Source organism: Sus scrofa, chromosome 13 (genome assembly GCF_054392235.1).
Source record: "Sus scrofa isolate SSC_HxYL_T2T_F1_AM1 chromosome 13, Sscrofa_HxYL_maternal_Yorkshire_Landrace_v2.0, whole genome shotgun sequence".
Classification (NCBI taxonomy): Eukaryota; Metazoa; Chordata; class Mammalia; order Artiodactyla; family Suidae; genus Sus; species Sus scrofa.
In genome coordinates this window covers 150951772-150973787 of record NC_139395.1, presented here as the reverse complement: position 1 = coordinate 150973787, position 22016 = coordinate 150951772, and the positions used below count along the sequence as shown (strand labels likewise).

At 45.6% G+C, this 22016-nt stretch overlaps 1 protein-coding gene across 37 annotated transcripts in view; it reads left to right on the top strand.

Moving 5' to 3' along the window:
* The window catches only part of KALRN (kalirin RhoGEF kinase), a 695174-nt gene that overhangs the window by 132092 nt on the left and 541066 nt on the right, over positions 1-22016 (top strand). For 2 of the 37 annotated variants that reach the window (XM_084990925.1, XM_084990949.1), the window contains exon 1: positions 14111-14178. The exons of 34 other annotated variants lie outside the window; for them this stretch is intronic. In XM_084990925.1, the coding sequence (XP_084847051.1) occupies positions 14172-14178 (7 nt within the window). In that variant the 5' untranslated portion in view covers positions 14111-14171. Of the gene's footprint in view, positions 1-14110; positions 14179-22016 lie in introns of those variants that run through there. One more of the 37 variants, XM_084990952.1, reaches the window with a different exon arrangement.

The window sequence follows — 22016 nt, the reverse complement described above, 5'->3', positions numbered from 1 at the left end:
TCTGGCTATCCATCCAAAGCAGTGAGAATCCCACAGAGCAGAGGGTGGGACAGGAGACAGTTCTGCCTTGGAGGAGGATGTCCTCAGGCACCACTGCAGAGCCCCTTCACATCCCTCTTCTCAGCATTGGAGGTGGTGGGGTGTCATGGAAGCCCCACCTGTGCTACCCACTGTCACTGTTCTGTTGGTGCAAGTCTGCCCTCTCTTGGTCCCTCCCACCTTTTTGTTGGGTTGGGGGGCAGCATATGGAGTTCCTGGGCCAGGGATCAGATCCGTGCCACACTTGTGACCAATGTTGCAACTGCAGTTGCAGCTGCAGCTGTGGCAACTCTGGATCCTTAACCCACTGTGCCAGGCTGGGAATTGAACCTGTGTCCCAGCGTTCCAGAGATACCATCTATCCTGTTGTACCATGGAGGAAACTCCAGGCTTCTCCCTTTTGCAGGAGGCATGTGATGTTGATGTGAGTGTTGAGAAGAACTTTGTAAACCTTAAAATGCCTGATACCTAATACTGTATCTTAGGGTCCTCTCTAGGATTGAACAGGATGGTGGGTGGAGTCCTCATCCTTTGGGGTTCTGGGGTGGCTCACAGACTGTGCAAAAAGTAATGTAGGTTTCAGTTGGGGATGATAAAAATTCTGGAGGTGGATGGTGGGGATGGCTGCACAACAATGGGATGTCCTTCATGCTACTGAACTGTACACTTAAAAATGGGTAAAATGCTAAATTTTACATAACATATATTTTACCACCAACAAAAAATCACAAGCACCTTCCTCCCTGAAAACAAAGTAATGCAGATATCAGACAAAGCTGGCATTCAAGTGAATTTGACACTCTGGGTGTTACAGAGTAATGATTGCCCTTTGTGGTAAGTGCTCACTATTTACAATCACTGTGAGGAATTAGCCCTGTTTACTGGGACTCAATTAACACAATACATTATTATTTCTTTTGGATGGCTCCAGAAGTTCCCTTGGGAGGGGAGTGGATTAGATCACGATAATTGGATGGAAATGAACTGTCAACCATGCTTAATACCATATGATCTGAGATCACCTGCTGGCTCTACTCTGCCCCTAAGGTTATCCTCTCTCCTCCACTCTCCTCTTTCCTGTGTTCATGAGTTACTCTCCATCCCAGAAGGTCAGGATGGACACAGGTTTGCATCTGTAGCACAGAAACGAGTAAGTGGCATGTGGCCTCATGCACTTCACTGAAAACATCCTGTGCTATCACAGACCCTGGTCCTCTGGCCCAGACTTTGCTCCTGGAAGTGAGAGCTATTCGCACACCTCCCAAAGCATCTCACTCTCCAGGCCTGTGGGTCCGCATCAGAGCCTCACAGCCTCACCTTCCAGTTTGCTCCTTTGCCTGGCTTCGAGTTGCTTCTGAAGATCAGAAGCACAGGCCCCTCTGATGACCTGTCTATTTCTGAGAAAGATGGATGTCTTTTGGATTGAGAAGTTGCTTCATTTTAGCATAAAATCAAATGTTTCAGGTTTTGTCTTCAGCTATCAGGACCTTCTTGTGCCTCCTCCAAGTCACCTCTGACGATGACGATGCAGAGCATGTCGAATGCAGAGCTGCCTGGGATGCGCGGTGATCTGAGTGGTGGCCAGGGCCAGGCTGGGCTCTCAGATCTAATGGCTGCTTGTGTTTCTGTCTCCAGGGGAGGCAGCCAGTCTTCTAAGAGGAGGCTGGGGTAGAAAAAAAAATCAGTGTCTTCCTTGTGGGCTCCTTGTTGTTGACTTTCACTCTGCAGGTTGGAGGACCATTGCAGTCCTCCTGAGTAGGCCTTTAGTGTCTGGGTGGTGTGGATGCTCCCTGGAGCCTTGGAAGCTACAAATAAAGCAAGACACTCCCTGCCTCGCACGGTCAGAAGAAGGTGCGGGAGTTGGAAGGATTTTGGAAATCAGCTTCCGTGGCCCTTGACTTTAAGTTTCATAAAGGAAAAAGAGAAGTCTTCTTGCTGGAAGGTAAGAGTTTAAATTTATCTAAACCGAATATTATAGTCTGTTTTAGCTGCAGTGGCTTATTTCCATAATGTATGCAAATTTTGTGTGAATTCTTGTGAATCCATGCTCTGAGGCAACGCCAGAGACCTAATCTTATTCCTGAGGTGGGGCCTTCAGAGCTGGAACACTGCTTAGTGCCCTCTGAAGGGGCTATTATCAGAGTTTATATGATGGAGAAAATTGTCTAGAAACTAGAGAGGCACTAACCAGCATGCTGTCCTCTTTCTCCTCAGCAAAACGGAACCTCCTCTCTGCACATGAAACCCTTCCTCTCTGCAGCCCATTCCAAAGCAGAGGAAGAAGCCTGACCTCCAGGTACCATCCAAGAAAACAAGCATGTCTAAAGGAGATGAATGCACTTTCACGTGTGGGACGTGTTCACTGTACAGACAGTTCTTGATGGGTGACAGAGGTGCAGGACAGAGATAACGCCGGCCTCTCCTTCTCAACCCTCCAGTTCCCAATTTCCACTGCGACTATGTGTGAAACAGAAGTATCTTTACCAGGGCCATACAGGGAACAGATGCAAACCACCCACAGTTTCTAGCTGTATTCAAAACACATCATAAATATGTTTGAAGATGAGAAGAGTTTAAAAAAAAAAAAAAGCACTGTGTTCTCCTAGCTTACCACTGTGAGTGCCTGAGAGTGGACGCTGGCCTGAGGTCTCATGTGCTCACCACCCCCACATTCTCAAGACCTTCTTAGCAAACCTCTTTAGAGTGGGGATGTGAACACATGGGCAAGGGAGCATCCATGGAGAATAAGCAGCTCCTGCAGGACTTGCCAGTGGAGGGTTGATCACTTGCACAGAAGGATGGAATCACGGATTCCATCATATGACACTTGAACCATCTTTTGTGTTTCCAGAATTATTAAAAATAGAAGGGAGCCACCATGTATGGAATTGATGAAGTCTTCTATAGAAGAGTGGTAAAGTATTTGTTTTGACAGTTCACCTTGCAAGCTATGTGAAAGCCGTCTGGAAAAAAATATCCTCCTCTAATGCATCGGACTGTGCCTAAATCTGTTGATGACATTAAAATATATTTTTTGCTCATTTTCTTTGGAGAACTTTATAAGCTGGATGCACTCCAGACCATAGGTAGGAGAGAAAAATGGGTTCTAAGACATGTAAAAAAATAGGTTTAAGAATTGGAGCTGCATAAGAAGTAATGAATGTTACAAAGGTGGAAAAAGAAATGTGTAAGTATTACAGGACCTTTATTCAGGGATTGAAAAAAATGGATTTGTTTATAAAAGACACTGAGAAGCTGTAGGGAAAAAAAACTAGATGATGCCCTTTTGGGAGTTTAAGACAAAATAAAAAGTTATTCAAGAAAGTAATATCTGAGGATCATAAAGGACTATAAGGGGTAGTCTCACAGCTTGGAAAGACAGCCTAGTCCTGGGAACCCTTATTTCATTCCAGACAGTGGTAATGTCCTGGATCTCAAAGAAGGTCCTGAGGCTGTTTCAGAGCATTTCCAGCTGAAGAACACATACCGATGGCTGTCTTGATGAGCTCGATACCTTCAACATCAGAAGTGCTGCCCACCCCCACCCTGGGCTGAGTGGCCCTTGACCATGGTCTTCTTATTTTTCACCTACCAGATTGCTCTGGGCCACCTTCCAAGTCTGTGCTCCTCCTGAGCTTCCCTCCACACAGGCTTCTCCTGGGCCACCTGACTGATTTTTAATACCTGAAGATTTGCTCCTGTCTGTGCATGACCAAGCCTTGGCCAAGCCACTGTTTGTGTTGATTCAGTTGTAACATCTGTTCCTGCTGGGGACAGTCATGCTTTCATAGCTTACACATGGCTGGCTTGAACCCAGTCTCTTTTGTGGTCATTCTGAGCAGCAAGGAACACTGTCTTTTGGGTGCACTGCAGAACTCACACCCTGGAAGGAACAAAGTCAGTTTCCATAGCTGTCATTGCATCCAGATTAGACAATGACCTTGGCTGAGCCATTCTTTCCCTCTGTTTCAGATCATCTCAGCTGGCAATTAATATCTCGGTGCATTCCCTCCAACTTGTCCATATGGAACTAAAGTGAAAGACTTAAAGAAATAGAGAAGAGCCACATGGCTGGCCGTTTCTGCTGAGTGACCTTGGTTCTTGAGCTCAAAGATGGCAGTATAAATGCAGATGGCACTGCTGCTACATTTGCTTGGAACACCTGTAAAATATGCAGCATATTTCAGCCTTCAGTTTTGGAATGGTGCTTCCAAATAAGGCTCAAAAATTCCTCAGGTGCTTGATTGTAACATAGAGCCAGGGATTCTGTCCTGCAAATGAATCCTTCAGCATGAGGAATGGTCTTTTCTTGCTTCAAATTCTTTGATCTTCTGGAGGCTGGAGAAAGATGTGGGTCTACATCTTGAAATATGCGCCTTGAATAAGAATTACTAACCTGTAGAAAAATTGTCTTACTTTGAACAAATTCTCAGTTTACAGAAGCCTATTGAAATATCAAAGTAAAGCATCAGAAGGTTATTAACTAAAGGGATAACCTGAAAAATAAAGTTCTGTGTGCCCTTTGATTAGTTTGGATTCTTATTTTCCATCCTTTTCCTCCTGTATATTTTTTTCTAAAATTAAATGCTCTTAAAAAAAAAAAAAAGTGGTGTAGGTCGCAGATGTGGCTCAGATCCTGTGTTGTTGTGGCTGTGGCATAAGCTGGTGGCTATAGCTCTGATTTGACCCCTAGCTAGGGAACCTCCATGTGCTGGGGGTGCGGCCCTAAAAAGCAAAAAAAAAAAAAAAAAAAAAAAAAAATGCTATTTCATGATGTACTTAATATTGTGAAAAATGCCCAGTCCAGAAATGGGGATGGCTTTTCTTATTTGAGTAATAAAGCAGCAGCATAGTGTGGTGGGAGAGCCTGGGTTCCAGTTCTGTCTTTGCTGCTAACCCTGGTTAACTTTGGCCTTGTCATGGGATCTCTCTGGGCCTCTCTGTGTTGTTGTTTGTTTGTTTTGTTTTTGTTTTGGAGTATTTTTTGGCTGACTGCACTGGTGGCTCATGGAAGTTCCAGGCCAGGGATTGAATCCATGCCATAGCTGTGACCTGAGCTACAACACTGACAATGTCAAATCCTTAACCTGCTGAGCCACCAGAGGAACTCCTGGGCCTTTTTTTTTTAATCTGTAAAATAAAGGGGCTCTCAGGGGTATCCTTCTGGTTCTAACATCCATTACCTGTGTACTGCTGATGGTTTCTTCTGTTTAGATGTTTCCAGATTTCTCATAAACAGTCATAAAAGCCAGAGTTCAGGAGGGATGGAAACTCATGACTCCATTTGTAACAATGTTCAAAATTCTTAAATGCAAATGTAGGTAATTAATTTGTCATCATTGCTTGAATATATTATACTTTAAAAATACTGTCTTCTAAAGTATAATCTTTAGAAAAACACATCTGTTATGGAAAATAAATAGTTGTTACTGTTTGTCTCAAACCCTTCAGGGGCCCTCAGCCATCATCGCCAGTGGCAGTTCCCAACCCTGGCCATGCATTAGCATCACCCAAAGTGCTTTTCAATGTACCAGTGCCAGCCGTCCCACCCAGAAGTTCTGATTTAATTGGCCTGGTGTGGGGCCGGGAAGCTGTATGTTTAAGAACCAGGTGAAGAACCAGTGGCCTGCAAAATCAATTCAATTCCTGAGGCTGGTGCGTACAGCCTCGGATGAATGTACCCACTTGCCCTTCATGCTGACTCACTCTGTCCCCTCCAATGTGCCCTCGTATTTTACAGTCATTTCACACTTCTGCACCTTTGCAGCTGTCTTTATAGCCTGGGATGCCTTCACCGGAAGAGGCCTGGTCTTTCCCTAACCCCTCCCTGTAGGGTAGGTTTCTTTATTAGCATAGTCCCTGTAATGCTTTATGTTTTGCAGTCATCTTCCTATGTTGTAAATATTTTGCCCATAGTGTAAGTATTTGTACTCATAAATCTGATCATATCCCTCTCATGCTTAGACCCTACCCCAACCCCAGTGCCTTCCCGTGTACTAGGAATACCAGGCACACCTCTTACCGTGGCCCGCAAGGCCCTAGAGAGTCTGAACCTGTCTCTTTCTCAGATACCTTCTCCTACCACTTCCGCCATGTTCACTTCACTGCAGCCAGTCCTCTGTTCCTAAAACTTCCCAAGCTTTTGTTCAGCCCAGGGCCTTTGCCCATGTTTATGTTCTTCCCTCTCCCTGGGGCATCTTCCCTCACCCTCTCATTTGCCTCCTTCCCAATGATCAGACCATGGCTCAAATGTCACTTCTGTAAAGCAGCCTTTCCTACCCACCATAGCTGAAGTAGCCCATTCCCCACCCCACCCACCATGCTCCAGTCTTACTGCTTGTATGTTCTTTTAGGACTTAAACTAACTGAAATGATATTTTTATTTCATACACATTATTTCATTATTGAAAGCCTTCCATTACTGGAATGTGAGTTCTAAGAAGATAAGAACGTCTCTGTCTAGTAGGGGCTTCATAAATATTGAATGGTTGGATGTTATTTGTCTACCCTGTAAGATGATGCTATGGCCAGTGTACTGACTGGAAGGAAGGTGTTCAATACGTGGTTGATGGATGAGTAGTTACAGGTCACGGATGTTTCTCCTTTACAAATAGTATGACTGGAGATCTCTAGATAACAGGAATTAACATTAGACTTAGACGGAATCCATATGCCGCCTTCTTAATTTCTGGTTTAAAAAACAAGGAAAACAAATGTTTTTTTCCTGAAATTTTGGTTTTATAAGATCGTCTGCCAGTGTTCAACAGGTATTCTGTGAGAATTGTTCCACACGGAGAGGAAGGTGAGCTCACTGTCTTGATCCGTCTCCCCCCAGATATATGTTTTTTGGCTGCACCCATGGCCTATGTAAGTTCTCAGGTAAGGGACTGAATCTGAGCTGCAGCTACAACGTATGCCACAGCTGCTGCAACGCTGGATCCTTAACCCACTGCGCCAGTCTGGATCCTTAACCCATGCACCTGCACCTCAGTACTGACCTGAACACTTCAGTCAGGTCTTTAACCCACCACAGCAGGAACTCTCCACATATTTTTCTTAACAAGAAAATTAGATTCTGTCTCTCCAGAACTTCAAAATAGTCATTTCTAAGACCTATACCAGTGGGCGCTTCCTCTCTCCAGGGATCCTTCAGGAAGGGAAAGAGGTTCCCAGAATTTTGCCTGGGACTCCCAAATTTAAGCCGTGACCGCTGCTCTGAGCCAATGTGAGAGAAAGACATGTGTTTTTGAACATCTAAATTTGGAGGTTTGCAAATAGGTGACTGATGAGTAAAGATGGAATTGGGCAGGAAGAGGAGAGAACTGCAGGGCCCTGCATTGAGAGCCCGGCCCTCCCACATCTCTTTCCTTGCAATTTCCCTGCTGACCTCTGGGCCCTTGTGAAATCCCTGAGGAGGAGACCTTTTGCTGATGGTGATGGTGACAGATGTAATTTCTTCTCCCCAACTTGGCTCTTTCCCTGGCATTCCTAGAGGTGGAGGATAATTGAGAAGGTTGTCAGAAACTTTGGGAGCAAGTGTGGAAAAGCACTGGACTCCCTAGAGAACACAGATCTATCAGATATCATCTGAGGAGAAAGGGTAGCGAGTCTCTTTTCCCAGCTATGAAATGAAGGTGTTGGGCTAGGTGGTCTTTTGTGGCTCCTCTGTTTCCACCTACTCGGTCTGTAAGAATCTTTAATCATTTTGTTATTGAAGTGCTCAACATCCAAACTGTAGGCAAAAGGTAGCCCACTTAGCCTTTTCACCATGTGATTCTTTCAGCTCATTTACCAAGTGTCCTCTGTGTAAAATTCTATGACATCCTTTGGTCTGGGAGACAGTAGCAAATTGAGGCATTGAATTACCATTGCAGTGAGGTCTGCAGCGTTGCTATTGTCTTACACAGTAGCCTCTAGCTATTAAAATTAAAATTATTTACAATGAAAATAAAGTAAAAAATTCAGCTTCTCAGCCGAATTGGCTATATTTCAAGTGATTAATAGTCCCATGTGGCTGAGGCTATAGTGCACAAACAGATGTGGGCATGTCTGTCATCACAGAAAGTCCTGTTGGATGATGCTGGTTTAGAGGGCACCCCTGCTAAGGATAAGGGATGTATTGTGGGAGAGGTGCTCAGGCTCCATCCATCTAAGGCTGAGTGATTCTGTGGCTTTGTATTGGGAGGATCAGATTCCTGCTCTTCCTCTGCTGAAAGTCTTTTGGTCTCCAAAGGTGCTGAGGCTGGTAGAGAAGGACAAAACAACTGCAAGGAGTTCCTCTCTGCCTGAGGACATTGTCATTCACCTCACGAAAGGCAGCAAGATTAAGAGCTGATGAGATGATACTGGAAAGCTCTTAGAAAAGTCGACGAGTTGCATGAGTATAAGGCATGATGAGCATTAAGTGAATGCACCAGACACAAGACAACTTTGTCCTGGCCCCCCTTGACTTCCATCCCTCCAAACCAATCAAAGTGAAGTTGGAATTGAAGCAGTGGGGTTTGGTTGCTATTGACAACTGACTGTATAAGCTCTGGGAACCTGGGTTAGAGAGAATGTGGGAGAGTTCAGGGAAGAATGTGGAAACGCCTTTCTTCTCTTGGGGAGAGTTGTTTTTGCCTTGGCTTTAAGAGAGCCCCCCGAGTGGTGGTGAGAGTCAAGAGGTGTGCCTGAATCAAGGGCTCAACCAGGTTTGAAAACTTGGGGAATCTCAGGGGAGGAGTAGTAAAGGGGTAGGAGATTAAGAGGTATAAACTATTAGGTATAAAATAAGCTACAAGGCTGTATTGTACAACACAGGGAATATAGCAAATATTTTATAATAACTGTAATTGGAATATAACTTAAAGATTGTGAATTACTATATTGTACACCTATAACATATAATCTATATCAAGTATACTTCAATTAAAAAAAAAAAAAACTAGGGGAAACTCCCTAGGGAGAGGGTTGTGGTGCCACCTTCTTTCCCAGGTAGAGTGAGCTCATAGAAAAGGTGACTCTGTCTACCATCTCTGCATGTCACTATGCTTCTCCTCATATCTTTTCATCATGGTCTTAACTCCTGTCATGAAAACATAGTATGTTGTATGTCATGGAAAAGGCACTCCTCTCAATGTGTGGCAGCTGTATTTACATGCCCTCTGGTTTGTGTTAGGTCTCTGTGGGCCTCTGATGGAAGAGGACTCTAGGAATGATTGGGAAGACAGCCCCCTCTGTCACCATTGTCAACCCTGTCTCCAAACAGGACACTGTGCTGGAAGCTCTAGGAAACCTGTGACTAAGGCAGAGACTCTGTCCTGGGTAGCATCCAAACACAGGCGGGTATGTTCAGAATACATACTAAGAGAATGCAACTCTGAATGTTGACTCTTGGGTGGAAAGTCATGGACTTTTAGCTGCATGGACCTTGATTCAAATCCTATCTGTTGACTATTATCTTGGGCTCCATTAGCTTCAGTTTACTCATATACAAAATGGAAATAATAATGCATTACTCATTGGAATGTTGTAGGAATGAATGACGAACATGTGTGTAAAGGATCAAGCAGAAGGCTTGGCACATTGAGTTACTTAACAAATTATTTCCATTCTCTTATGAGGGGTCATTGCTGCAATTTGGATGGGAGAGAGAGTGTAACCTCTAGGAGTGCATGCTGGGAGACTGGGAACCACTCTATTTTACTGAGCATGTGGGCTCCCTGGACTGTTTAAACGATAGGGTGGGGATAGGGGTGTGTGGGTTACTGAGTCAGGGAGGCCCTTCCACAGGATAAGGGCCCTTAGGTATGAAGGAGTCAATTTCTCTTCAATCCTGAGCCAGTGGTTGATGTTTTAGCAGCTGTAGCTTTGGCCCAACTTTCAGCTCTAGTTGGGAAGGGTTGGTACTTGTGGATAGTCTACCACTATGCATGCAGGAGGTGTCAGGTATTGATGCAGGGGGCAGAGCGTGTACTTTTGCAGGGAGGATTTCCACGGCTCCCTGGCACCTCACACTCAGTGAAAAGCTATTCCCTTCAATGGTTTGATTGGTCTCGTATGAGATTTCGTTCTCTTAGTTCAGTTTCCCATTTTATTGCAGAATATCAGTGTACATTTGTGTGAGAGAGACAGGGAGGGAGTTATGACCAGCAGTGGACTGACTTTCCTGTACAAGGGGAGCAGGTGGGGGGAGAGTGGGGGTGAGGCTCTCTGGGACTCTCAGTTGGCCTGGCTGAGGGAGTGGTGCCTTGCTGGGATGGGACTAAGGAAATTAACGTAAGACTTTTATCCACTCATGAAACTAGATACAGAGGTGAGAATAGTCCTAATGTGGGACAGGGTCCTGAGGACAAGAGGTGAACATCCATTGTTGGGTATGAAGTGTAAAGTGAGAAGAGGATGGCTGGCTTGGATAAAATACAACCAAGAGTTTTTCAGAGTTTCCTTCTCAGAAACTACTTTGGCAAAGCCTCGGTTAGCTGCCTGATTGCTATGTAGACATACTTGGGATGTGTAGTAAAAACCAAAAGCAAGTGACACAGAAACCCAGCCCATCACTCTGATTCTTTACCCCCCACATCAAGCTTCAAGACATGCCTTTATCCACAAGGAACCCTTACCTCCTCCCTGGCATCTCCCAAACTGTTCGCTGTGATGGAAGATGTAGAACTTTTGGGAAGGAACTGTATATTTAGTCAACATCCATTTTGTGCTAGGGACAATACTGGGTACTTTGTTATGTCATTTTACTTTTCATAATATCCCCATGATCTATGTATGTAAAAATCCCACCTCTACAGATTAAGAAACTGGGACTCAGAGGTGTGAAGTGTCCTGCCCAGGGCCACATAACTGGTGAGTTAGTGCTGGGATTAGGTTTCCAGATCTGACTTTAGCAGCAGAACACGGAGAGCTCCTTAATGTCAGGTTAAGAAGTTTGGAATTCTTCAGAAGGAGACAGGGAGTTGTTGGCCACGACCAATCGCTTGATATATGAGAGAAGACGTTTTCCTCTCGAGTACACACGGAGGAGCTGGATATCAATAAAAGCAGTCTCTAAACCTCTCCCACTTTTATGAGCCCTTGTGAAACCCTTGTGTTCGGCTCTTCTTTACGCAGTCAAAACTGTATGTGCTGTCTGGCTCCAGTCTTGGGGGTTCATGGAGCCTGTGGAGTCTCAGGCCATGAGCCACATCAGCTGTCTTGCTTGAAATCTACTTTACAGTCTTCCTCAGTTCCCACACTCTTTGTGGCCCCAAAAGGGATGGATTTGTGCACTGGGATAATCTCTGTAAAGGAATTTGGGAAATTGGACTCCAAGCCGCTTTCCTCCATGTTGCCCGTTTATTCACCCTGCTGCCTGCCATAGGCGGATGGTCTCTTCAGAGCTCACTGTGCAACTCACATTTCCCTTTGTGTTGCTGCTGTTTGGTGGCTGGGGTTACTGACATCTCTAACACTGGGTTCATTGAGGGGAGGAGTCCTCAACCTACACTTTAAAAAATATCATGTCTGCCAGCAGAGTGCTGGGCATATAAAATATGCTGCATAAATATACACAGAATGAATGATTGTCAGGAGTTTCCGTCGTGGCTCCATGGAAATGAATCCAACTAGTATTCACGAGGATGCGGGTTCAATCCCTGACTTCATTCAGTGGGTTAAGGATCCGGTGTTGCCAGGAGCGTGGTGTAGGTCGCAGATGTGGCTAGTATCCCACGTTGCTGTGGTTGTGGTATAGGCTGACATCCACAGCTTCAATTCAACCCCTATGCCATGGGTGCCACCCTAAAAAGCAAAAAGAAAGAAAGAAAGAAAATGATTATCAGCAAGAACCTTCTGAGAGAAATCCTATGCAGGGATTGCTTAGAACCATAGGAGATTCCTTGCTGGATAGGTGGGTGGGTATTGCTGAGATGAGCAGGTGAGGGATGTGTACCCAGAGGCAAAGGGAAGGTGTATCAGTTATCTATTTCTGTGTAACAAAATACCCAGATTTTAGTGGCTTAAGACAACTGTTGGAGTTCCTGTCATGCAGTGGCTAATGAATCTGACTAGGAACCATGAAGTTGTGGGTTCAGTCCCTGGCCTTGCTTAGTGGGTTAAGGATCTGGCATTGCCATGAGCTGTGGTGTAGGTCACAGACTCAGCTCGGATCCCACATTGCTGTGGCTCTGGTGTAGGCTGGCGGCTATAGCTCTGGTTCCCCTAGCCTGGGAACCTCCATATGCCATGGGTACAGCCCTAGACAAGACAAAAAGAAAAAAGAAAAAGAAGATAACTGTTGATTTGCTTACAGTTCTGTGGATCAGCCATTTGGGTTAGGATCAACTGGGCAGCTCTTCTGCTGGTCTCAGCTGGACTCATTTATGTAACTGTAGTCATTTGACAGACTGACTAGGGCTGAATGGTCTAAGATGGTTTCACTCTCATGTCTGGCTGTTGGAGCTGCCTGTCAGCAAGTGTCTCTCCTTGATTATCTTGAGGCATCTCATTCACCAGAAGGCAGGTCTGAGTCTTCTTACATGAGAGCAAAAGTTTTCCAAGAAGATGAAAGCATAAGCTGTAAGAAGTTGAGGCCAAGAAGTCACACAGTGCCTCTTCTGCTACATTTTGGTTAATCCAAGTCTCAGACTAGCCTAGATTTGGGAGTAAGGAGATAGACACCACCTCCTGCAAAAGAGCATGCACACACAGATGGGATGACTTGACGTGGCCAGCTTTGTAAAGAATCTACCACAGGACTTCTGTTTTTCTGTCTCTCCCTGAAGTTTGAACTACATGTTCCCTGAGGAATTCCTGCCTGTGGAGGAAATTGGAATTTGGATTCTCAGATACATGGTTTAATAGCTGTGAGCAGTGGCCATCAGAGTCCCTGAACAAAATCGTCTTTGGGGGTTCTGTGAAAGCTTCTGATGGGTGCCCTAAGCATCCTCTCCCCAAACCTTGTGCTACCACTGTATGTTTTTGGACACTTAGTGAGGAGGGCAGCCTGGTGGAGTGGAAAACATGGTTTTGAGAGTTGAACAGATCTGTGTTCAGTCAGCTCAACTTTAGCACTGACTGGCTTTGTGGCTTTGAGTAGATTACTTGACTTTTCTGAATCTCATTTTCCTTACTGTAATATGGCTGTATCTATTTTGTGTGATTGCCGTGAGGTGTCATTCATTCAATAGCAGGTCATGATGTTTCAGGAACCATTGGAATCCATTCCAAGGGCAGAATGAACTCAAGTTTCACTTTCAAAGCTCCTGCATCAAGCTGGTCCCACCCCATCTCCATTTTGCCGTAGCATATTGGCCAAAGGGTCATGCATTGCTACAGATTTTCCTGTTTTATTCTATCATGATTGCTATGAGCAAGGAAGCTCAGAATGGGTCCACCTAGCTAATCCTGGTCCTTTGCAGAAAGCCCAGAGGAGGAAGTTTAAGAAAAACAGCCAGAAAGTCTGCTCTAGACAGCAAGAAATTCTCCCTCAGTACTGACGGAACATTCAGAAATGACACACAGAGAATCAGGTCACTGCTTAGGACAACAGAGTGGAATTTGAATGCAGAAAACCTGGGCTCTGGGCCTTCTAGATCAGAGGTTTGAGGTCAGCCTTTTAGTCTGCTTTTCCTCATTGGTAGGATGAGGATCAAACTTTTGTTTTGTTTTGTTTGATACGAGAAAAAGAAATTTTGCCAAGAGCCTAGCAGAGCTCCTGAAACATGGTAGGTGCACAGTAAGTGAAAGCTTTGTAATTATTATTCTTGACTCTCTCATCACTGGGCATCTCTGTTCTGTCTGTGCATACTGGGGCTGTGCCGTCCACAGGAAGTGATGATTCCACACTTTGAATGACCTACCTCCTGGGACATGATAGCTGCATTTCAAATCAGTTGTGTGTCATGTGAGTTTTTAGAAATTGAATGATCCTTCTTTATTGACTGATCTGATCAATGATCTCAGTGAAAGAGTTCATTGGAAAGCAGATATAATAGGAGTGAGCAGAGCTGCCACAATCAGCTTCCACCCCCCACTGTCATTCTAGCCAGGAAATTGGGCTTCCTGAGATTAAGGAAATAACTGGCCCAGAGTCACCTGACTAGTAAGTGAGAGAACTGGGGAACCAGGCTGCCTGATCCAGATGGGGAAAAAATGAAGGAAAAATGCACAGTAAGTTGACTAGAAGGAAATAAAAAAAAAAATAGAGTTAATGTATGGGGGAGGAGTTGAGATATTAGGTCATTTTATTTCCTATGTCTACTTTATTTTTCAAATTTTCTATGATGAACAGGTATGGCTTTTATAATGGCTGAAATAAATTTGATAAAGAGAAAAAGTAAATTTGAAAAGAGGTAAAGAGAAAGGTCGGGAGGGCAGAGCCTAGGTGGTGGCCTCTGTTTATCTTATGGACATGGGTGTCCTAGACTGGATGGGAGGTGTGTAGAGGGTGAAGGGTAGGCACATGGGGAGTGGACGCTACCCTCTTTTAGGCTTGGAGAATGGAACTGCCTTCTGGAAGTGGTGCTGAGGTTGATTTGATGATTTGGGGGGATGTAGGGTCAACAAACTATTGCACTGAAGCTTCCTCTACCTCTTTTGTCTTTGCTTTGGCCTCCTGGTGCAGTGGTAACTGGGGGAAGGGGGAGGAAGAGGGAAGGTGCCAAGGTTTCCTGTTATTTTCAGTGGCCACATCTCAGGGCCAACTGGAGAGGCCAGGGCAAGACCCCAGACATACCCAGCTGGGCAGAGATCAGGGTTTTCCAGGAACTTTGGAAAAAATACATAAAGCTTGCAGTTGATACTGTGAAGTGCACAATGCCCCACCATTCACCATCGCCCAGGAGTTCCTGATGTTCAGTAGACTTTTTGCAGCAGTGATGCGGGAACTTTACAGCCTTTTAGGCTCAGGGTTTACCTGCTTCTCCCTCTCTGCCCATCTCTCCCCTCAGGTTTGGGTTGTCTCTCCTGGGGCCCCCTTCTTGTACTCTCACGTCAGGCTCCTTTCTTGGAGTCAGCTGGGCCCCTCCTCTGCCCCCAGGCTGTTGGGCAAGGTGCCCAAAAGTCTGAAATCACAGCTGTCTCCTTGGAGAAGGGCACAAGTGCAGGGCTTGGGCTACACGCACGTGGCTTGGTGTTGGGTCTCTGCCAGCTCCCTCTTCCTGCAGAGCAGACCTGACCTGACCAGGCTCCGGTTGGCAGATCATATCCAGAGGCAAGTTTTCCCACAATGGGGAGGGAGGTAGGGGGCAGCTTGCAGGTGTGCTGGCAGTTTCCAGAGGTGTGCTCCAGGTGTGAATGCAGGGCATTGCTGAGGTTTTGTCCAGAGTGCAGGGGCTCAGCTTCTGCTCACCGATTATGTGAAGGAGTGCGGAGAACCTCACCAGGACCCCCATCTTGTCTGAGGATGGGGTGCTTGATGGCACCTCTGGTGAACGCAGGCCTGTATATTTCTTAGGCATTATCCACCCCTAATCATCTTTGCTGGCTTCAGCCTCGATCAGAGGGAAAGAGACTTTACCTTGAATATGTTCCTAAGTGACAGTAACTCTCTAGCAGTTGGATACACCTGTTTGTTTGAGAATCTATTAGAATCAAGCTATTAACTTGTCTGCTTAGCCCTCACCAGTTGCCTTGAAAGAAAAGTGTAAGTCCTGCTACTCTCATTACAGGGCTAGGTATGGAACAGCAGATAATGGAACTCAGCACCAGGGTTCGGGGGGGATAGGAAGGCTGTGTGGTCAGGAGCCAGAGGTGGGCATTGGCCCAGGTCCTGTGTGGGTGGCCTCAGTTTCAGATAGAAAAGTTTGTGGCCAGGGACTCACCCACAAGGCCTGGAGCCTGGAGAGTCTTGACGTCCCTTGCCAGTCAAAGCTCTTCTTCCTTTCTTGATTGCAACGCCTGTAATCCTTGGCAGGGAAGAGGTTTGGAGGATGACCTGGTCTTGTGAGCTGGTCACTATCTTCAGAATTGCGAAAACAATGGCAATTGACCTTTTCTGCCTGGCCCATCTGTGTGGGGACCTTGTATTGTCCTTCCAAGAGGAGGGGGTAGCTGGCAGGACCGATGCCCCATGACCCCAGGCCAGCCTGGCTTCTGTTGTCATGAAGGCTGATGTGGCAGGTGAGACAATTGGTGGGGCCCTGCATGTGCAGGGAGGTTGCTGGGCACAGCGAAGCATGTGGGATAACAGCATACCACGTTCTCTGCCCTCAAGATGCTTACCGAATGTTTGGGACAGACACACACACCTGGAGGCACTGCATGCCCAGCACGGTGTGTGCTCGGCCGAGTGCCTAGGCCTGCTCTCTGCACCACCATGGATGTGGCCGGCCTTGCTCACATCCTTTGCATTCCTGATTCTCTTCCCTGTACTCTCTGTCACTATCCTGTTTATTAACTCTAAAAGTTAAACTCAGCCTTTTTTCCCAAGATACATTGTCACTCTTTCTCAGGACTTAAACCTTTGAGTTTCTTTATTGTTTGCTCTTTCCTATGGCTGCTTCATTCTGGTCTTCAGATCCAGTAGCTGTTTATAGCCTCTTGCCTGCATTCCTTCTTTTCCATATATCCCCACCTTTTAACCTCATGCCTGGCTGCCTCAAAAGCCTCCTGACCAGGCTTTCTGGTGCTGCTTTTTCCTTTCTGGGTCGCCTGGATCAATCTTCCTAAAACAGCAAATGTGTTCATTTGCTTTCCACCTCCTGGAGCAATGACTTAACCCAGGATCGTAGCAGGATCGTCCGAGAGAAGATGGAGTGAGATGGTTGGGAGCAGCCAGGAATCCGTCCTGAGGGGGCTCCTTAATAGCATTCAGTGCAGTGATCATTTTTATTACTCAGCAACCTCTCTATAAATTATCCACATTGTGATGCATTTATGGTGACTTATAAAGTGTGGGGCGGGCTTCTCTCTGCCACTCAACTGTGGCCATGATGCCTGTCCTCACTGTCTGACTGCTGTGGGCTCAAGATTTTGACTTGCAGGGATATTAGCTGGAACCAAATACCCCTAAGAAGGTAAAGCAGCTTCTGGTACCAGAAGTCAGGGTATACACTGTCAAGCCAAATGTGGCAGACTTGAGCGGTGGAGGGGTTCTGAACACGAGCAGCCAGTAGTTCGGGCTCTAACCCAGGTTCAACCATCAGCCGTATCACCTTGTTTTCAAGTTGCCCTTTTAATCTCATCTCAGTTTCTACCAGTGTATAAAAAGAAGGTCTAATTCTGGATTATTCATACCACTGTTCTCCTCTTTTCAGGGGAATTTGGGAGGTGACTACATTTGCTAACTTTTTCTCCTTGCCTCAAGCCAAAATAGGCATCCTTGGGCCTTGGCTAAAAGGAATTATGGAGTGTTGGTATTAGGAGGGATCTTGGAGATCATCTGATTCTAACTCCTACCTGATGGGCATCCATAATATTCAGAAAGTGAAGGAGACAGCAGATTGATTTCCTGTCAGACTCCTGGGGCAGAAAGGTCCACTGGGTACCAGGGGATCAGAGCACTTAGCAAAGGTCATGTGAGATTCCTTGAGAAGATGTGGACGTGGTCTCTCTGCTGTTAGAGGTGCACAGACACCCAGGTGGGCACCACCGTAGGAGGTCGGGGGTAGGTCTGCTGCTGGCTTCCTCTGTTCTCTCCCTGCCTTTCCACAGGGCCTGGGAGTTGAGGGGCTCTGCTCTGTGCTGATGGAGAACTCAGTGGGTACTCCCCTAGGGGCAGGCCAGCCACCTCCCATGTGCTCAGGACAAGGCTAGATGGTAAAGCCTAAGAGTAAAGTGGCAGAGAAAATCCTGGAACCAGAGCCTTTACATTTCCCAAATCTTGGAAAACTGTGTGGCCTTTAAGGTAGGAGCTAGAGGACTGGGTCTGGGCTGCTTGGCAAGCTTGAACTCAGGCAAAGCCCTGTGCTTTCTCCCTGCAGCATGTTCAGCACAATGCATATCCTGGAAACCTTGACCACAGCCTGTGGACTAGTAAAAACATCAGGAATGGCAATTAACTGGGGGCAGGATTAGGGAGGGGAGGTCATAAGAAGTCAGTGAGAAGATGCTTATGAAGTGCCAATGAGGATGGGTGTGAAATATGCTGGAGAGAATTGTATTTTAGCGGCCAGTTGCCCAGAAGGTTCTTCTTATCCTCCAACAGTTTCCCCTCAGTTTCCTAAGCCCCGTATCTTGGAGAGCAATCCAATCTAATCAGTGTTTCTGTGTCATAGGTGAACTTTTCCATAACTAGTCAGTCTGAGCCAGTGTTTCCTAAGGTAGGTTTGGACCACGTGCATCTGCGCCACCTGGGGACTCTTTCCAAAGGCAGGTCCTGGGCTCTTCCTGGATGCACAGGTCCCAGCAGGGGTGTCCAAGTGTTTGCTTGAGATAAAAGCTGAGCACAGTTTCTATATCCTTTTTGTCGGGTCTACAACTTTTCTCTTTATTAAAGGGTGATGTTTAAACAACCCTAAGCAAGCAAGTAAAAGGAAAGTAATTCTTTCAGAGCAAACATGTTAAAGAAATGAATGCTCACAATGCATAGCTGTGTTTTCCTCATTAAGCCATAGCTTCCCCGCCCTCAGTTTTCCCTTAGCCATAGTCACACACACACAATTCTATTAGAATGATGCTGAGTTTGTGGCCGGGTAACTGGTGTTTAGCCTTTCTTGGTTTTGTAACAGTGACTCCTCTCAGCTGCTAAAATTGCCTTGGCCCTTGCTGCTAGGGCTGCTGTATCTTACCTGCTGAAGGAGGATGTGCTGTCTTTGGGAAGGGCTGCCCTGGCTCTCTCCTTCCTTGCTTCTGAGCTATCCAGACCCAGCCCTCCAGCTCTTACGATTTCCTTGCCCTAACTTTCATCAAGAAAATTGGGACAATCCACCCGCTCCTTTCTCTTTACTGAGATAAAGAAGGGAGTGGGTGTATAGGGAAGTGGCAAAGGTCCTTGCTGGCCATTCAAAAAGACCCAAGTTGGAATCTAGGTGCCACCACTTAGGAGCTGTGTGATCTTCAGCAGGTATATAAACTCTCTAAGAACCAGCATCCTCAGCTGAGAAATGGCAGGAGAAGATGCCCTATCTCATCTGACTGCCATGAGGATCATGAGGATGCAGAAAGTGGCAGGAGGGGGGAGCCAGCTACTGTCCCTCGCATGTTAGTTACTCATAAATGCCGTTGTCCCTCCATACCCCTTCTCGGTTCCCCTTCCCACACAGCTCACTTCACTCCCTGGTCTCCTTCCTCTCAGCTCTGCTCGGCCCCCTGCCCTTCCCCTCACCTCCTACAGTGAATAGCACCGTTCACACCCTACATACATGTATCTATGACCCCAACTCAGAGGGGGCTATGTCTAAAAATTCATTGATCGGTCAGGTGTCAGAACCCATCTTGTGCTTCTCTTTAAAAAACCCACATTTATGTGTCATGGTGAAACATTCCCAGGCTAAACACAAAATAACTCACCACATATCATACATTTGCAATGAAAACAAACAAACAAAGTAGAGAGCAACATTGTTTTAATAGTAAGCATAGCAAAAACCTCAGCAAAGGGGAGTCCTATTTGATTTTTTCTGGAAAGCTGCATATGATCAAAAGCAGGTTAAGTTAGACTATGAGAAGGTGGGAGGTTAAAGAATTTGTAGAGTCTCTGACATTAATTTTGAGGTGCTTTCAAGATTTTGAGGTGCTTTAGAGTTGCTGGCTTGTGTTATTAGCTCCAATTTACTGCAAAATGCGTGGCTCTGCCTTTTTTCTGATACAGGTGTAAATTCTTGGCACTAATCTTGCACTTAGCCATTATTAGGATTATTTATGGCTCAAAATGGAACAAAGCAGGGATGAGAAAGTGTGTGTGTGGGAGAAATCTTTTCCTGAGGTAGTTTGGAAAGAATTGGAAATCAAAAAGGGAGACAGGGCTCAATGATATGTCTGTGCTGTGAAAATACAGTTTATAGTGGAAAGTGATTCCTCTAAGGGATATAGGAGAACAACACCTTCTCCCTGGTGAGGAAGAAGGAAGCAGCAGACAAAAAGAGTCCATGTCAGGTAGGAGAGTGAGCACCCTCAAGGATTTTATGCACAGGGTGGCAGATCAGGAGTGGGAATCTTGGTACCAACCTAAGTTTGGATGTTTCCATATTGACTGATAGGAGCTCCTTTATAGGGACTGTATCCTTTCACAGTAGGAAATACCAATCTGATGCAAATGATGTGCAAGATAAAGTCATAAGGGAGTTAAACGCCACTGTGGAGATGGGGAGATATTAATAGGTCAGAAGTCAAAACAATAGGGTGGCAAATATTTGGGGGCTAGAGAGAGGACCTCAAGGGTGTGTTTAATTAGTTATGTGTCTCTGTGTAACAAATTAAAACTGAATGCCTTAAGATAACACACATTTATCATCTTATAGTTTCTGTGAGTCAGGGGTCCAGACATGACTTACAGGGTCCTCTGTCTCATGGTCTCTCATGAGGCTGCAATCATGGTAACATCAAACAATAACTCCCTGTTACCTCTTCCTCCCAGCTACCATTCAACTTTATTTCTCTATGGTTTTGCCTCAAAAAAGTAGAATCATAGAGTATTTTTCTTTTTGTGACTATTTCACTTAGCATTAAATGTCCTCAAGGTTTATCCGCGTTGTAACATGTGTCAGAATTTCCTTTCTTTTTAGGGCCAAATAATGCCCAAGTCTGTCTATACCACATTTTGTTTATTCATTCATCTGTCTGTAGACACTTGGGTTGCTTCAGGCCTCTGGTATGAGAGAGTGTCTTCACCTGGCTTCTGTTCCCCTGAAGATCTTGGGGCTGAGGGAGGGGGCAGTGAGAGGAAGGCATGGAGAACTGACCATGAATGGCATATAAGCCAGGAGGAACCCAGTGGTTGCTGAAGATATCTTTAGGGAGGCACATAGGGATTGATGGATAGATGAACTGTAAGTGGATTAGTTGGAACTCCAAAATGGAGTAACAGAAAAGGTATGGGCCAATTAGCTTGACATTATGGGGCTAAATTTCTATTGTAAGTGATTTATTAGGGAGTTACAAGTGGGGGGAATTCTTAAAATTTGTATTTGAAGAGAGAATAATGAAATGATTTTGTTGAAGGGCAATTAGGATGTTGGAGCAGAGGAATATTGGAGAAAACCCAGTATGTGCATTTTTACCTGGTTGCCATTCCCAGTAGGATAAATGGACTGAGGGTTTTGTTGTTGTTGTTGTCTTTTTTCTAGGGACGCAGCCTCGGCATATGGGGATTCCCATGCTCAGAATCTAATAAGAGCTACAGCTGCTGGCCTACACCACAGCCACAGCAACGTGGAATCCAAGCCACGTCTGCGTCCTATACCACAGCTCATGGCAACACCGGATCCTTAACCCACTGAGCGAGGCCAGGGATCGAACCTGCAACCTCATGGTTCCTAGTTGGATTCCTTAACCACTGGGCCATGAAGGGAACTCCTGGGCTGAGGGTTTTGAACCCAGACTGTAAATGGAATCTCTTAGGAAAGCATTAAAAAAAAAAAAAAAAAAAAAACACATGTCCAGGCCCCAGCACCAGAGAAATTAATGAGGATCTCTGGCCTGCAGCCCTGACATCATATTTTCACATACAGCCAGGGAGGGGCCCACAGTGTTTAAAACTCAATCTTAGCACACTTGAGAATCACCTGGGCACTTGTTTCAAATGCAGATTCCAGGATCCCACCTCCAAAGACTGACTCAGTCTGGGGTGGGACAGGAATCTGCAGTTTTTGCAAGGTCTCTAGATAAACTGACTTTGCACTATTGGCAAGGGATTGGGGGATGTGGCCTTCAGGACAGTAAGAAAACAGTCAGGTAGAAAAGCTCTGTAGGGAGAACATTTCTGAAAAGAGTTCCCTTCAGAGCAAAAGCTGCTTTAGTATCATTATCCCCTCAGCATGGCTGGTTCTGACAGAAATTGGTGTCTGGCGCTCGAATTAGTCCCTTAATTACATTTACCTTCAGCTTCTCTTGTCATGTGCCAACACAGG